The 18,612-nt window shown below is 44.2% G+C and overlaps 1 protein-coding gene across 4 annotated transcripts in view; it reads right to left on the bottom strand.

The window, feature by feature from the left end:
* The window catches only part of LOC110489703 (ras-responsive element-binding protein 1), an 81,961-nt gene that overhangs the window by 25,558 nt on the left and 37,791 nt on the right, over window positions 1–18,612 (bottom strand). For all 4 annotated transcript variants that reach the window (XM_036943879.1, XM_036943881.1, XM_036943880.1 and 1 more), the window contains 2 exons: window positions 1,887–2,015; window positions 1,544–1,776 (listed from right to left, as the gene is read on the bottom strand). In XM_036943879.1, the coding sequence (XP_036799774.1) occupies window positions 1,544–1,776; window positions 1,887–2,015 (362 nt within the window). The remainder of the gene's footprint in view (window positions 1–1,543; window positions 1,777–1,886; window positions 2,016–18,612) is intronic.

Here is an 18,612-nt window from a genome sequence, read left to right as displayed (position 1 = left end):
AGCGAGTTTTGGATTTGACCCTGACACTCATTCGCCTGTAGCCTGGGTGTGTGTGCGGTATGATGCGTTTGTCTTCTTGCATGTATGCGTGTTATGTTGTTTGTGGAGAATGGTGAGGGGGATGTTTCACCTTGAGCTCAGTGTAACCCTACACCCCAGGTCCCACCTTCCTCTCTCTCTCTCTCCTGTTGACACTACAGCTGATAATTAACTCGGACTGACTGAACATAGCACTGGACTGCCATGGATCGCTCCATGCACGCACACACTGTATAAGTGTAAAGGTGGCAGAAACTAAATTAGATGCATGCACACAGAAAACCGACTTGCACACAAATATGCATACTTTCTTTCACACACAGACAGAGAGAATCTTCAAAAACAATCTCTAGGAAGCACTTCCTTTTCCTCTCTTGGAGAGGCCTAGTAAAGGAATTGTTCAGTTCCTTTGCACTGCTGGCTTGGGCTCAAGTCTGTTTCACAGCCCTTCGTCTCGCTGGCATCCAGTGCATTGTAGACATTTTCTCTCCACACACTGACTCAAGTGATCTGGTGCTCAACTCCACTGTATAGTGTGTGGCAACAGAGGTCAAGAAACATCCTTAATAATTTATTCTCCTGTGTGTGTGTGTGTGTGAGTGTGTCTAGACTGCAGGATGGACAGCGAGCGCGCGAGAACTGAATTGAGTTTTAGGTTTTCAGCAAAATGTGTGACCCCATTACCTTTTTTCTGCTGCTTTTTCCAAACCACAGCACAGTGTGAACCCTGCAAGCTGGCCACTAGTGACAACCTCTTCACCTGGTAGCATGCGTTGATGCTATAGCTGTGTGTGGCCTATGTTAGAGCTGACAATCTGTTAAATTACTTAATAGGCTTTAAGCCTGTTTCCTCAAGAGGTGAGCACCTGAGAACCTGTTCACTCCTGTAAGGGGATGTGAAGTACACTCTGCATGTCACGGGTAGGTCGGCCTACAACTCTGGTCCTGGATGGCTCTTCCAGGCTGTGTGTGTGTGTGTGTGCGTGTGTGTGTGCGTGTGTGCGCGCGTGTGTGCGTGTGCTCGCGTCATAAGTGACAACTGTTTGTCCTACACCCGAGCATTATGGCCCCCAATCCCATGCTTTAATAGGAACCACGTAACCCATGGCCGGGGGGACAAAAGGGGAATTGAGAGGCAAGGACCATTTGTCGCTATTCGTTTGAAGCTGGGACGCGAGAGTTGTGGAGTGAGACGGGGGGATGCATCTTCACCTGCCCCTACAACCCACCCCCCCATCCCTCGGTACTGACACACACACACACACACACACACACAGAGGATATCACGCATTAATGACTTATTACAGATAGTGATACAGGGGAGGGTTGTGATTCGTATTCTTACTGCAGAAGTGGGATTTTTACCATCAATGAAAAACTAGCTTTTACTGTACTGTTCTCTTCTACTTCAACCAGTTGACACATTTCAAATGTGATGCCACACTGACTCAGTCTTCTCCCTGTTCCTCGGTTCGTTTTTTTTTACGTGTGTGTGTGTTTGTACCGTGTTTCTCCTGGCATTGCGATTGACACTAGTGGGTCTGGGTGGGGTGGTCTTGCTAATGGAGATGGAAGCTGTTGAGGCAGGGGCTGAGGAGGGCTCCATGGCGCCGTTGAGCTGGCCTGCGTTCATCACCGTTGACAGCATGGCATTGATGGATGACAAGTCCACGCCCTCTGTCATATTCTCTCCATTTTCATCTTCCTCCTCTCCTTCCTCCATAGCTCCATTACTCCCTGGGAAGAGTGAGGAAACCGCAGTTAGTATAAGCAAACTAACACACACCAGCTTTGCAACACACACAAGAACACTCGGACACGGACACAGGCACATACACCACCCTCACCTGTGTGCTCGTCCTGTGTGTGTGTGGAGTCGGGGGTTTCCTGCCCCTCAGAGTGCTCAGTCTCTACAGTGCTCAACTCAGCGCTCACCCCTCCCCCCGGACGCTTGTCTTCTGTGGCGCTCTCCATCACTGCAGGAACACAACATACACAAAAACTAAGAAGGCGTCGGTACTTTGCAGGGTTGGGGTCAATTCCATTTAAATTCAGGAAGTTACATTAACGTTTACTAGCAACATGTTGCCAGTCCAAAAAAATTTAAGGATAACGTAGCTAGCTACTCGCGTGAGCACAATGTTCCGTAGCTAGCTACTCGCGGGAGCACAATGTTCCGTAGCTAGCTACTAGCATTAACACAATGTTCTGTAGCTAGCTACAAGCGTAGCACAATGTTATGTAGCTAGCTACTAGCATTAGCACAATGTTCTGTAGCTAGCTACTAGCGTTAGCACAATGTTCTGTAGCTAGCTACTAGCATTAGCACAATGTTCTGTAGCTAGCTACTAGCGTTAGCACAATGTTCTGTAGCTAGCTACTAGCGTTAGCACAATGTTCTGTAGCTAGCTACTAGCGTTAGCACAATGTTCTGTAGCTAGCTACTAGCATTTTTCACTACAACAAATTTAAAAAGTACAAGGCATGCGCAAAGAGATACTGATGCCACATACGTACATACTTGTTAACATGAGGAGTCAGAAGATGGTAAATGAAGTGAGTATGCAGTGCACTTCACAGTGTGCACTAGAGCATAGGTTGGCTATGGAGTGGAAGGAGGGCCTAGAGGGGTTGAGGGGGCTGAAGGTTAATGCAGAGGGGAGGAGGAAGAGGGTGACCTTGTGATAGGGAGAGCGAAAGAATACTGGCCGAGTTGATGTCGCTAGCTAGACATGATAGCCTGTGTTTTATGACATTAAACCTGTCTCGTATGAGACAAGAGAGGGCGGCGGGAGGGAGAAAGAGGATGAAATATCCTCCCCTTTCTTTCTATCCTCAGCATAACAACAATTGAGTAAGAAACCAATCACAGCAGGCCACCAATAGTGTCTATGGTCCATGGTCAAGTAAAGTCATAGGCCCCTAGCCACTACCCAATCAAACACACAGATTCAAGCCCTTGGTTTCCCTATCCACTCTCCGCACCCAGGCCAGTCTCCGATGGGAGGGTTTGGGGGGGGGGGGGGGGGGGGCTAATCTCTAACTCCATGCTAGACTGGCGCTTTCTGTACCATCCCCCCAGGCCCATCCTGTATCCAGCACACATCCCTAACTATGCCTACTATTGTTATCTGGCCCAGCTAACATGCTATGACACAGTATCACAGGAGATCCAGCTAATACAGACGGTGACCGAAAAACAGACGGAGAGAGAGGACAAAAGAGAAGGATGCAGGAGAGGGGTAGATGGAAAAAGGAAAGAAAGAAGGGGGAAGGAGAGATACAGACACAGAATAAGCAAGAAAGAGGAGAGAAGAGGGGTGAGAGAGAGCCCAAATAAGAGCCCCCCCCCCCACCCCGTTAATTGCAGATTCCCGTTCACAGCCCCACAGGAAGCTCCTCTCCGGTCCAGGCCACTTCCTCCTCCTCATGGAGGGAGGGTTGGAGTGTGTGTGTGTGTGTTTTAGTGTCTACATTCCTCTACATTGGCTTTCCAAACAACTCACCCTAACCAAAGTGAATAAAAAAGGAAGAGAAATAAAGGGATGGAGGACAGGAGTTGAGGGTGATAGAGAGAAAGGGAAGGGGGGAAAGCCTTGGAAATGGAGAAGTAGAGAGATGAGATGGAGGAGAGGAAAAGGAGGAGATGAGAGGGGGGAGAGTGGGTGAAAGAGGTGAGCTTGAACAGACTGGTGACGGCTGGTTGTGTTTATTCTAGTGAGTCCCGGGAGGGAGTAGAGAAGTGACATTACAGACTAAGGGTGTAATGGTTCGCCAAACCCACGGATGGGTACGTATTGCGGTTGTGGGGTCAAGGTTCAATTTTGGTACACAGGGAATTGAAATGCCAACATTTAATTTTTTATTTACTGTAGTTAATTTTTTCTACTCATTCAAGGGATTTTATTTAGTTTGACTATTTTCTACATTGTAAAAATAGTGAAGACCTTAAAACTATGAAATAACACATGGAATCATGTAGTAACCAAAAAAGTGTTGGTTGAGATTCTTCAAAGTAGCCACTCTTTGCCTTGATGACAGCTTTGCACACTCTTGGCATGCTCTCAACCAGCTTCCCCTGGAAAGCTTTTCAAAAAGTCTTGAAGGAGTTCCCACATATGCTGAGCACTTGTTGGCTGCTTTCACTTCACTTTGCAGTCCAACTCATCCCAAACCATCTCAATTGGGTTGAGGTCAGGTGATTGTGGAGGCCAGGTCATCAGATGCAGCACCATCACTCTCTTTCTTGGTCAAATAGCCCTTACACAGCACGCCCCTTACACAGTAGCCTCCGTGCAAACCAGATGGGTTGGTGTATCACTGCAGAATGCTGTGGTAGCCATGATGATTAATTGTGCCTTGAATTCTAAATAAATCACAGACAGTGTCACCAGCAAAGCACCCCCACAACTCCTCCTCCATGCTTCACAGTGGGAACCACACATGCAGAGATCATCTGTTCACTTACACCGGTCTAATGTCCTTTGCTCGTGTTTCTTGGCCTAAGCAAGTCTCTTCTTCTTATTGGTTACCTTTAGTAGTGGTTTCTCTGCAGCAGTTTGACCATGAAGGCCTGATTCGCACAGTCTCCTCTGAACAGTTGATGTTGAGATGTGTCTGTTACTTGAACTCTGTGAAGCAGTAATTTGAGCTGCAATTTCTGAGGATGGTAACTCGAATTAACTTATCCTCTGCGGCAGAGGTAACTCTGGGTCTTCCTTTCCTGTGGAGGCCCTCATGAGAGCCAGTTTCATCATAGCGCTTGATGGTTTTTGGCGACTGCACTTGAAGAAACTTTCAAAGTTCTTGAAATGTTCTGTATTGACTGACCTTCATGTCTTAAAGTAATGATGGACTGTCTTTTCTCTTTGCTTATTTGAGCTGTTCTTGCCATATTATGGACGTGGTCTTTTAACAAATAGGGCCATCTTCTGTATACCACCCATACCTTGTCAAAAGACAACTGATTGGCTCAAACGCATTAAGAAGGAAAGAAATTCTACAAATTAACTTTAAAACAAGGCACACCTGTTAATTGAAATGCATTCCAGGTAAACCTCATGAAGCTGTTTGAGAGAATGACAAGAGTGTGCAAAGCTGTCAGGGTGACTATTTGAAGAATCTCAAATATATTTTGATTTGTTTTACACTTTTTTGTTACTACATGATTCCATATGTGTTATTTCATAGTTTTGATGGCTTCACTATTATTCTGCAATGTAGAAAATAGTAAAAATAAAGAAAAACCCTGGAATCAGTAGGTGGGTCCAAACTTTTGACTGGTACTGACTGGTACTGTATAATAAGAAGTTATGATGAAGGCATACCAACACAGAATACCAACACTATGTATTTTCTTAAATGAAAACACGATTACTCATTACCCTATTACAAACAGCAACACGGCCTAAGCAGGTGCAGTGTCACAAACCCTTCTGTCAGAGTGTGAGTGGGGTGTGTGCATGTCTCACTCCAAGTCTTATAGCTACTGCATCCCATGTACAAAATATTTATTGACATAAATTACTCTACAGGCATATCAAAGTTCCAGAGTGGGATCCCTGATAGTTTAAAACAGTTATGGGCCATTTTATACAGAGAAATTGGCATAGTAGGCAATGTAAACAATAGTAGACTATGTCCTTTACTTGCATCACTGCACATCACGTGGGCTCCCGAGTGACACAGCGGTCTAAGGCACCGCATCTCAGTGCTAAGGCACCGCTTCTCAGAGGCGTGAGTACAGACCCTGGTTCGACTCCAAGCTGTATCACAACTGGCCATGATTGGGAGTCCCATAGGGCAGCGCACAATTGGCCCAGCGTCGTTAGGGTTTGGCTGGAGTAGGCCATCATTGTAAATAAGAATTTGTTCTTAACTGACTTGTCTAGTTAAACACATTTTAAATAACATCTTGCAAATCACCAGCAGAGGGCCACCATTTTGAATCGGTTCACTCTGTCAGTAGTGCTTACAAATCGGATCATAACTTTAAAACTAGCAAAGATCCCACACTGGAACTTTGATATGCCAGTAGAGTATATTATGTTCAACATCATATACAGTGGCTTCGGAAAGTATTCAGACCCCTTAACTTTTTCTACATTTTGTTACGTTACAGCCTTATTCCAAAATGGATTAAATAAATACAAAATCCTCAGCAATCTACACACAATACCCCATAGTGACAAAGAGAAAACAGGTTTTTAGAATTTTTATAAATGTATTAAAATAAAAAAAATAGAAATAACAGACGTAAGAATTCAGACCCTTTGCTATGAGACTCGAAATTGAGCTCAGGTGCATCCTGTTTCCATTGATCATCCTTGAGATGTTTCTACAACTTGATTGGACATAATTTGGAAAGGTGAACGCGTCTATATATAAAGGTCCCACAGTTGACAGTGCATGTCAGCGCAGTCCGTAGAGCTCCGAGACTTTTGTCAGAGGGATTTTGGTGGGATTTTGTCGAGGCACAGTTCTGGGGAAGGGTACCAAAACAATTCTGCAGCACTGAAGGTCCACCAAGAACACAGTAGCCTCCGTCATTCTTAAATGGACGAAGTTTGGAACCAAGACTCTTCTTTTATTTTTTTTATATATAACCTTTAATTAGGCAAGTCAGTTATGAACAAATTCTTATTTACTTCCTAGAGCTGGCCGACAGACCAAACTGAGCAATCAGGGGAGAAAGGCCTTGGTCAGGGAGGTGACCAAGGACCCGATTATCACTCTGACAGAGCTCCAGAGTTCCTCTGTGGAGCTGGGAGAACCTTCCAGAAGGACAACCATCTCTGCAGCACTCCACCAATAAGGCCTTTATGGTAGAGTGGCCAGACGGAAGCCACTCCTCAGTAAAAGGCACATGACAGTCCGCTTGGAGCTTGCCAAAAGGTACCTAAAGACTCTCAGACCATGAGAAACAAGATTGTCTGGTCTGATGAAACCAAGATTGAACTCTTTGGCCTGAATGCCAAGCGTCACGTCTGGAGGAAACCTGGCACCATCCTTACGGTGAAACATGGTGGTGGCAGCATCATGCATCATGCTGTTTTTCAGCAGCAGGGACTGGGAGACTAGTTAGGATCGAGGGAAAGATGAACGGATCAAAGTACAGAGTGATCGTTGATGAAAACCAACTCCAGAGCGCTCAGGACCTCAGACTGATCCGAAGGTTCACCTTCCAGCCGGACAACGACCCTAAGCACACAGCCAAGACAATGCAGGAGTAGCTCGGGACAAGTCTCTGAATGTCCGAGCGGCCCAGAGCCAGAGCCAGAGCCCGGACTTGAACCCGATCGAAAATCCCTGAGAGACCTGAAAATAGCTGTGCAACAACGCTCCCCATCCAACCTGACAGAGCTTGAGAGGATCTGCAGAGAGGAATGGGAGAAACTCCCCAAATACAGGTGTGCCAAACTTGTAGCATCCTACCCAAGAAGACTTGAGGCTGTTGAAGCCAAAAGGTGCTTCAACAAAGTACTGAGTAAAGGGTCTGAATACTTATGTAAATGTGATAGTTAAAAAAAATAATACTTTAGCAAACATTTCTAAAAACCTGTTTTTGCTTTGTCATTTGGGGTATTGTCTGTAGATTGATGGTGGGGACTATGTAAATCATTTTCGAATAAGGCTGTAACGAAACAGAATGTGGAAAAAGTCAATGGCCTGAATACTTTCCTTACACACTATCATTTTTGGGGGACAAATCAAATGTTAAAAAAAGTTGTTTTGAAATCAAAACACTACTAGTACTCATATTACAGTGCAAGCTGTAAAGCTTCATATGACACCAATGCCTTATAGCACCTACAGATGAAACACTGGAGTCTTGAAGGAGGCCTGGGTAAGGCCAAAATGTTAGAAATATGCCAACTTTGATCACTTATTTCTTAATTATGCTTTTAGATACAAATGTCAAATATATGTCAATCCTTCCTCAAGGAAGTTACTATTCTATGGATTACATTGTTTTTGTCTGGGTTTTCGTGAGGAATCACTCGCACACAGGATCTAAAAACCATAAACTCCCTGGTGTTGCAAGTAGCACCATGCCCAGACCACCCAAGTCATTAAAACTTACTACCTTATTAAATAATGCAAAAAATGAATGAAAGCCACTGGTTTACAACTACTAAAGTATTGTGGAGTAGTATGTAGCTAATGGAGTAGCAGCTCTAACTAGCAATACAAAGCACAGACTAAGTAATATGGTCATGTTGAATAGTGGGGGGTTGGCCAAGGGGTGTGTGTGTGTGTGTGTGTGTGTTAACCGCAGATTTCAAGATTAGCTGTGGATTTGTTTTCTTTCATTAGCTGAGTATTACCCCCTCCCTCCATCCCGCACTCTGATTGGTGGATCAAACGCTTGGGCAGCACTTTTTATGGCCTGCTAAAATGAACTGCAACAGATGGTGGGAACCGAGAAGAGGGAGAGGGGAGAGGAGAGGAAGGATGAAAGAGGGATAGATGGAGGAAAGAAAGAGGGGGAGGAGACAGGAGGAGAGGGAGGAGAGAAGAGATACCGATGCAGAGGGGAGTTGGAGAAACGAAAGAAGGCCAAGCGGAAAAAAAGGTGTGGGGAGAGTAGAGAGATTGCACAAGGGCCGTGCTAGGTTTCCAGATTTCTGTTGTGATGTTTCAAAGCAGGCAACTGGAGGAGAGTGTTGCACTTGTTTGGAGATTCCAACACACTCTCGGAGAGAAAGTGCTGTGTGTTACAGGAGAGGAGTGTGTGCATGCGTGTAGATGGTGCGGGGGAGGAGGGGCAGCAGTGGCTGCTGTTACTACATCTGTTCCCAGCCATCACTCTCACTACAGCTTTGACCCCCCCCATCCTACACACAGACACTACACTGCGTGTGTGTGTGTGGATGGAAAAGTCTCCACACTGTGCCAAAGAGCAGCAAACAAGAATGCCTCTCCACGCCTCTCCTCTCTTCTCCTGTCCTGTCCTATCCTGTCCTGTCCTGTCCTGTCCCCTCCCCTCATCTATCGTTGGGCCCCTTGCAGCTCGCACTCCCTTCCTCTCAGACTCCTCCCACCTCCATTTGCTCTCCCTCTTCTTCCCTCTCTCTCCATCTTGTTTTGTCTGACTGTCTGGCTGGGTCCTTCCCTCCATCCTCTCTGGGCTTCTCTCCTTTTCTTCATTGTAACTCCTGTCAACTTCTGTAACTCTTTTTAACCTCAATCTGAACAACACATCTGTATTGGTTGTTACACTTTATTTGCAAAACTCTATAATCGTGTTCAATTAATTACAAGGGGCTCATATATATATATATATATATATATATATATATATATATATATATATATATATATATATATATATATATATATATATATATATATATATATATATATATATATATATATATATATATATATATATACACACACACACACACACACACACACACAGTGCCTCGCGAAAGTATTCGGCCCCCTTGAACTTTGCGACCTTTTGCCACATTTCAGGCTTCAAACATAAAGATATAAAACTGTATTTTTTTGTGAAGAATCAACAACAAGTGGGACACAATCATGAAGTGGAACAACATTTATTGGATATTTCAAACTTTTTTAACAAATCAAAAACTGAAAAATTGGGGGTGCAAAATTATTCAGCCCCTTTACTTTCAGTGCAGCAAACTCTCTCCAGAAGTTCAGTGAGGATCTCTGAATGATCCAATGTTGACCTAAATGACTAATGATGATAAATACAATCCACCTGTGTGTAATCAAGTCTCCGTATAAATGCACCTGCACTGTGATAGTCTCAGAGGTCCGTTAAAAGCGCAGAGAGCATCATGAAGAACAAGGAACAGACCAGGCAGGTCCGAGATACTGTTGTGAAGAAGTTTAAAGCCGGATTTGGATACAAAAATATTTCCCAAGCTTTAAACATCCCAAGGAGCACTGTGCAAGTGATAATATTGAAATGGAAGGAGTATCAGACCACTGCAAATCTACCAAGACCTGGCCGCCCCTCTAAACTTTCAGCTCATACAAGGAGAAGACTGATCAGAGATGCAGCCAAGAGGCCCATGATCACTCTGGATGAACTGCAGAGATCTACAGCTGAGGTGGGAGACTGTCCATAGGACAACAATCAGTTGTATATTGCACAAATCTGGCCTTTATGGAAGAGTGGCAAGAAGAAAGCCATTTCTTAAAGATATCCATAAAAAGTGTGGTGTAAGTTTGCCACAAGCCACCTGGGAGACACACCAAACATGTGGAAGAAGGTGCTCTGGTCAGATGAAACCAAAATTGAACTTTTTGGCAACAATGCAAGACGTTATGTTTGGCGTAAAAGCAACACAGCTCATCACCCTGAACACACCATTCCCACTGTCAAACATGGTGGTGGCAGCATCATGGTTTGGGCCTGCTTTTCTTCAGCAGGGACAGGGAAGATGGTTAAAATTGATGGGAAGATGGATGGAGCCAAATACAGGACCTTTCTGGAAGAAAACCTGATGGAGTCTGCAAAAGACCTGAGACTGGGACGGAGATTTGTCTTCCAACAAGACAATGATCCAAAACATAAAGCAAAATCTACAATGGAATGGTTAAAAAATAAACATAGAATGGCCAAGTCAAAGTCCAGACCTGAATCCAATCGAGAATCTGTGGAAAGAACTGAAAACTGCTGTTCACAAATGCTCTCCATCCAAACTCACTGAGCTCGAGCTGTTTTGCAAGGAGGAATGGGAAAAAATGTCAGTCTCTCGATGTGCAAAACTGATAGAGACATACCCCAAGCGACTTACAGCTGTAATCGCAGCAAAAGGTGGCGCTACAAAGTATTAACTTAAGGGGGCTGAATAATTTTGCACGCCCAATTTTTCAGTTTTTGATTTGTTAAAAAAGTTTGAAATATCCAATAAATGTCGTTCCACTTCATGATTGTGTCCCACTTGTTGTTGATTCTTCACAAAGAAATACAGTTTTATATCTTTATGTTTGAAGCCTGAAATGTTGGAAAAGGTCGCAAAGTTCAAGGGGGCCGAATACTTTCGCAAGGCACTGTGTGTGTATATATATATATATATATATATATATATATATATATATATATATATATATATATATATATATATATATATTACTTATATAGCCAGCTAAGTTCATGAAGTTGGATTGATTAATGGAAGTATTAGGCTATGCAACCAACTATTTCAATAGATTATTGGAAACTGTAGCCATTTTTTTTAGGTTTCAAGTCCTATGTGAAAATACTATCAATCAATCAACTTGCAGAAGCCAAAGACATTGATTTAAATATAGCAACCGCCACCACCATCCCCTTCCACACACAGTCAGTCTGCCACCAATCTGGCAACCGCATGAGTCAGCTGACAAGGTCATACGGGTGGTCGCACCACAGCCCTCCTGCTGGGCTAGAGGGGACACCAGTGTCAGGACAAAACACTGGTGACAAATCACTTGTGACACGTTTCCATAGATTTAAAGCCACCATTCAGTCTCCCTTACTTTATTAAAAATTTGTGCCTTCGGAAAGTATTCAGACCCCTTGACCTTTTCCTTATTTTGTTAGGTTACAGCCTTATTGCAAAAATCCTCAGCAATCTACACACAAATACCCCATACTGACAAAACGAACAGGGTTTTAGAAATGTTTGCTAATTTATAAATAAAATGTAAATAATCACATTTACATAAGTATTCAGACCCTTTACTCAGGACTTTGCTGAAACACCTTTGGCAACGATTACGGACTCAAATATTATTGGGTATGACGCTACAAGCCTGGCACACCTGTATTTGGAGAGTTTCTCCCATTCTTTTCTGCAGATCCTCTCAAGCTCTATCAGGTTGGATGGGGAGAGTTGCTGCACAGATATTTTCAGCTCTGGAGCAGGTTTTCATCAAGGATCTCTCAGTACTTTGCTCTGTTCATCTTTGCCTCGATCCTGACTAGTCTCCCAGTACCTGCCGCTGAAAACACCCACACAGCTTGATGCTGCCACCACCATGCTTCACCATAGGGATGGTGCCAGGTTTCCTTCAGATGTGACACTTGGCATTCAGGCCAAAGAGTTCAATCTTGGTTTCATCAGACCAGAGAATCTTGTTTCTCATGCCCTGAGAGTCTATAGGTGCCTTTTGGCAAACTTGAAGCGGACTGTCATGTGCCTTTTACTGAGGAGTGGCTTCCGTCTGGCCACTCTACCATAAAGGCCTGATTGCCGAAGTGCTGCAGAGATGGTTGTCCTTCTGGAAGGTTCTCCCATCTCCACAGAGGAACTCTGGATCTCTGTCAGAGTGACTATCGGGTTCTTGGTCACCTCCCTGACCAAGACCTTTCTCCCCCGATTGCTCAGTTTGGCCGAGCAGCCAGCTCTAGGAAGAGTCTTTGTGGTTCCAAACTTTTAAATCCATTTAAGAATGATGGAGGCCACTGTGTTCTTGGGGACCTTCAATACTGCATAATTATTTTGGTACCCTTCCCCAGATCTGTGCCTCGACACAATCCATTTTAGAATAATGCTGTAACGTAACAAAATGTAGAAAAAGTAAAGGGGTATGAATACTTTCCGAAGGCATTGTGTTTAAACCAGGGCTAACTTTGCATCACCTTGAGCAACTTTGCTACTTATATTAGACTCAAAACTACAACCATTGTTTAAGATGCAATATGCAGAAATCTTTCTGCCATTTCCTAATAGTTCGCATAATTTCAGTTTGTGACAACACAAGCAATTTTAGTGTAGAGAATCATTATACCATCTAAACAACTGAATGTATATTTTCAATAACCCAAAATATTGTATTTTTAGCTGTTTGGAGCTGGTGTACAAAACTGAAAGTATAAGACGCAAAAACGAAAGAACAGGAAGAATAGAAATAGCACACAGAACAGATCTAGAGATTACCACTTCTTAGACTTGCTTTCAATGAGAATGACAGATCTACAACTTACATTTCTATGTTAATTCGGTCGGGTCGTCAAAAAGTTACATATTGCAGCTTTATGTTCAATGAGTAATACATTAAATAAGGAAGTTGAGTCCTCTACCAGCAAGGCAGATAGAGAGACAATGAGCCCTGAGCCAAACTGCCAAAACTGACACATGCTCTTCAAAGCAAACATTGGGAGTGGGGGGGAGGGGGTTGCTCTCACCCAGCACTAACAGAGCAGTGTTGTTTATAACCCGTTCACCTTTGGGTCCCTCACGACGTTAGCTCGCTAACTAGCTAGCGTTGTGTTAATATGAGAGAGAGCGAGAGATGGAGAGAGAGGGAGGATGCAAGGATGCCTTTTCAATGCATTCCACTGGTGGCTACAGCCGGGTGTTGTGGGGAGTTGTCTTACGTAGAAGAGTGTTTTTGTGTTCGTGTATGAGAGAGAGGAGCCATCTTTATCAAGGCTGGTTTGTGAGTTCACAGACTGGGTTAGGTAGGGACTTGGGGGAAAGGAGAGAAGGGGAGAGGGAGGGAGAGATCCGATGACCACATGTTGGCTATTTATTACCCCCTCCTAACTGTCTCTCTCCTGACACCAAGAGAAGTCAACTTTCCCTCCTAACCGTCTCTCCCCTGACACCAAGAGAAGTCAACTTCCCATTCTTTAAAAAATATATATATATTTTACCTAATTTAACTAGGCAAGTCAGTTAAGAACAAATTCTTATTTTCAATGACGGCCTAGGAACAGTGGGTTAACTGCCTTGTTCAGGGGCAGAACGACCTTGTCAGCTCAGGGATTCGATCTTGCAACCTTCCGGTTACTAGTCCAACGCTCTAACCACTAGGCTACCTGCCGTCCTAACGGTCTCTCTCCTGACACCAAGAGAATACACCAAGAGCAATAAATAGGCCAATAGTGGTGAAGTAATTACAATTTAGCAATTTACACTGGAGTGATATACAGTGCCTTGCGAAAGTATTCGGCCCCCTTGAACTTTGCAACCTTTTCCAACATTTCAGGCTTCAAACATAAATATATAAAACTGTATTTTTTTGTGAAGAATCAACAACAAGTGGGACACAATCATGAAGTGGAACGACATTTATTGGATATTTCAAAAAAATGTAACAAATCAAAAACTGAAAAATTGGGCGTGCAAAATTATTCAGCCCCCTTAAGTTAATACTTTGTAGCGCCACCTTTTGCTGCGATTACAGCTGTAAGTTGCTTGGGGTATGTCTATCAGTTTTGCACATCGAGAGACTGACATTTTTTCCCATTCCTCCTTGCAAAACAGCTCGAGCTCAGTGAGGTTGGATGGAGAGCATTTGTGAACAGCAGTTCAGTTCTTTCCACAGATTCTCGATTGGATTCAGGTCTGGACTTTGACTTGGCCATTCTAACACCTGGATATGTTTCTTTTTGAACCATTCCATTGTAGATTTTGCTTTATGTTTTGGATCATTGTCTTGTTGGAAGACAAATCTCCGTCCCAGTCTCAGGTCTTTTGCAGACTCCATCAGGTTTTCTTCCAGAATGGTCCTGTATTTGGCTCCATCCATCTTCCCATCAATTTTAACCATCTTCCCTGTCCCTGCTGAAGAAAAGCAGGCCCAAACCATGATGCTGCCACCACCATGTTTGACAGTGGGAATGGTGTGTTCAGGGTGATGAGCTGTGTTGCTTTTACGCCAAACATAACGTCTTGCATTGTTGCCAAAAAGTTCAATTTTGGTTTCATCTGACCAGAGCACCTTCTTCCACATGTTTGGTGTGTCTCCCAGGTGGCTTGTGGCAAACTTTAAACGACACTTTTTATGGATATCTTTAAGAAATGGCTTTCTTCCTGCCACTCTTCCATAAAGGCCAGATTTGTGCAATAAACGACTGATTGTTGTCCTATGGACAGAGTCTCCCACCTCAGCTGTAGATCTCTGCAGTTCATCCAGAGTGATCATGGGCCTCTTGGCTGCATCTCTGATCAGTCTTCTCCTTGTATGAGCTGAAAGTTTAGAGGGACGGCCAGGTCTTGGTAGATTTGCAGTGGTCTGATACTCCTTCCATTTCAATATTATCGCTTGCACAGTGCTCCTTGGGATGTTTAAAGCTTGGGAAATCTTTTTGTATCCAAATCCGGCTTTAAACTTCTTCACAACAGTATCTCGGACCTGCCTGGTGTGTTCCTTGTTCTTCATGATGCTCTCTGCGCTTTTAACGGACCTCTGAGACTATCACAGTGCAGGTGCATTTATACGGAGACTTGATTACACACAGGTGGATTGTATTTATCATCATTAGTCATTTAGGTCAACATTGGATCATTCAGAGATCCTCACTGAACTTCTGGAGAGAGTTTGCTGCACTGAAAGTAAAGGGGCTGAATAATTTTGCACGCCCAATTTTTCAGTTTTTGATTTGTTAATAAAGTTTGAAATATCCAATAAATGTCGTTCCACTTCATGATTGTGTCCCACTTGTTGTTGATTCTTCACAAAAAAATACAGTTTTATATCTTTATGTTTGAAGCCTGAAATGTGGCAAAAGGTCGCAAAGTTCAAGGGGGCCGAATACTTTTGCAAGGCACTGTATGTGCAGATGAGGATGTGTAAGTAGAAATACTGGTGTGCAAAAGAGCAGAAAAAATAACAAATATGGGTATGAGGTAGGGAGTTGGTTGGATGGGCTATTTACAGATGGCCTGTGTACAGCTGCAGTGATCGGTAAGCTGCTCTGACAGCTGACGTTTAAAGTTAGAGAGAGCGATAAGTCTCCAACTTCAGTGATTTTTGCAATTTGTTCCAGTCATTGGCAGAAGAGAACTGGAAGGCAGCAAAAGTAGGTGTTGGCTTTGGGGATGACCAGTGAAATATACCTGCTGGAGCGCGTGCTACAAGTGGGTGACTAGTGAGCTGAGATAAGGCAGAGCTTTACCTAGCAAAGACTTATAGATGACCTGGAGCCAGTGGGTTTGGAGACGAATATGTAGTGAGGACCAGCCAATGAGAGCCTACAGGTCACAATGGTGAGTAGCATATGGGGCTTTGGTGACAAAACGGATGGCACTGTGGCACTCTGAGTAGAGTGTTGGAGGCTATTTTGTAAATGATGTCGCTGAAGTCAAGGATTAGCAGGAAAGTCAGTTTTACGAGGGTATGTTTGGCAGCATGAGTGAAGGAGGCTTTGCTGCGAAATAGGAAGGCGATTCTAGATTTCACTTGGGATTGGAGATGCTTAATGTGAGTCTGGAAGGAGAGTTTACAGTCTAGCCAGACACCAAGGTATTAACACAGTCTCCAAAGAAGGGCCAGATGTATACAGAATGGTGTCGTCTGCGTAGAGGTAGATCAAAGAATCACCCTCAGCAAGAGCGACATCATTGATATAGTCAGAGAAAAGAGTCGGCCCGAGAATTGAACCCTGTAGCACCCCCATAGAGACTGCCAGAGGTCCGGACAACAAGCCCTCCGATTTGACACACTGAACTCCTAGAAGTAGTTGGTGAACATGGCGAGGCATTCAGAGAAAGCAATGCTGTTGAATCTGCCGATAAGAATACGGTGATTGACAGAATTGAAAGCCTTGGCCAGGTTGATGAAGACGGCCGCACAATACTGTACCAGTTGCTTAGGGTGGTGCAGAGCTGTTGGCTGGGGCTGGGGTAGCTAGATGGAAAGCATGGCCAGCCGTAGAGAAATGCTTATTGAAATTCGATTATCGTGGATTTATCAGTGGTGTTTCCTAGTCTCAGTGCAGTGGGCAGCTGGGAGGAGATACTTGTATTCTCCATGGACTTTACAGTGTCCCAAAACTTTTGGGAATTAGGATGCAAATTTCTGTTTGAAAAAGCTAGCCTTCGCTTTCCTAACTGAATGTGTTTATTGGTTCCTGACTTCCCTGAAAAGTTGCATATCGCAGGAACTATTTGAAGCTAGTGCAGTACGCCATGGCCTATATCTGTTCTTAGTTCCAATTTTTTGAAAGGGGCATTATTTAAGATGGTGAGGAATGCACTTTTAAAGAACAACCAGGAATCCTCTACTGACGGGATGAGGTTAATATCCTTCCAGGATACCCGGGCCAGGATGATTATAAAGGCCTGCTCGCAGAAGTGTTTTAGGAAGTGTTTGACAGTGATGAGGGATGGTTGTTTGACCGCGGATGCATAACAAGACGCAGGCCATGAGGCAGTAATCACTGAGATCCTGGTTGAAAACAGCAGAGGTGTATTTAGAGGGAATGTTGGTCAGGATGAGATCTATGAGGGTGCCCATGTTTACGGATTTGGGGTTGTACCTGGTAGGTTCCTTGATCATTTGTGTGAGATTAAGGGCGTCTATCTTAGATTGTAGGACAGCCGGGGTGTTAAGCATATCCCAATTTACGTCACCTAGCAGTGCGAACTCTGACGATAGATGGGGGGCAATCAATTCACATATGGTGTCCAGGGCACAGCTGGGAGCTGGGGGGGGGGGGGGTCTATAACAAGCAGCAACAGTGAGGCACTTATTTCTGGAGAGATGGATCTTTAAAAGTAGAAGCTCAAACTGTTTGGGCATAGACCTGGATAGTATGACAGAACTCTGCAGGCTCTCTACAGTAGATTGCAATTCCTCTCCCTTTAGCAGTTCTGTCTTGACGGAAAATGTTGTAATTGGGGATGGAAATTTCAGAATTTTTGGTAGCCTTCCTAAGCCAGGATTCAGACACAGCTAGGACATCAGGGTTGGTAGAGTGTGCTAAATCAGTGAATAAAGCAAACTTCGGGAGGAGGCTTCTGATGTTAACATGCATGAACCCAAGGCTTTTACGGTTGTAAAAGTCAACAAATGAGAGCGCCTGGGGACACACAGGGCCTGGGTTAACCTCTACATCACCAGAGGAGGAGAGGAGTAGGATGAGGGTAAGGCTAAAGGCTATAAAAACTGGTCGTCTAGTGCTTTGGGAACAGAGAATAAAAGGAGCAGATTTCTGGGCGTGGTAGGATAGAGTCAGGGCATAGTGTACAGACAAGGGTATGGTAGGGTGCGAGTACAGTGGGGGGTAAACCTAGGCATTGAGTGACTGTGAGAGAGGTTGCATCTCTGGAGGCGCCAGTAAAGCTAGGTGTGGTCTCAGCATGTGTGGGTGGTGGTACAAGGGGGCTATCTGAGGCATGTTGAGCAGGACTAGGGGCTCCGCAGTAAAATAAAACAATGAGAATGAGAACTGCTCTAAACAACAGTATAAAAGGCATATTGACATTAGAGAAAGGTATAAAGCAATCACAGGTGTTGATTGGGAGAGCTAAGACTACAACGGGTGAGGAGACAACGGGTAAAGAGCTAGGACAACAACAACGGGTAAATGGCGTTGAATGGGCAGAGAGGGTCAGTTAGCTACACACAGGGCCTGAGTTCGAAGCTGGGGCCAACAGATAAACAAAATGAAGTACCGTGTTAATGTACAGTCCAGCAGGCATCATCTGTGTAGCTGAGTGATCATATGGTCCAATGAGTGCAGTAGATGAAACAGGGAGCCATTTGGTAGTCGATGACTATGCTAGGCGAGCGGGAGACATGGCGTTCAGGAAGCTAGCGGGCCGGGCTATCAGATGAATCATCACCAACATCCATGACGCAAAGGCCGGTTAAGAG

The sequence above is a fragment of the Oncorhynchus mykiss genome, chromosome 15 (assembly GCF_013265735.2).
Source record: "Oncorhynchus mykiss isolate Arlee chromosome 15, USDA_OmykA_1.1, whole genome shotgun sequence".
Classification (NCBI taxonomy): Eukaryota; Metazoa; Chordata; class Actinopteri; order Salmoniformes; family Salmonidae; genus Oncorhynchus; species Oncorhynchus mykiss.
The sequence above is the reverse complement of the archived record's forward strand: the minus strand, read 5'-3'. Positions and strand labels throughout refer to the sequence as shown.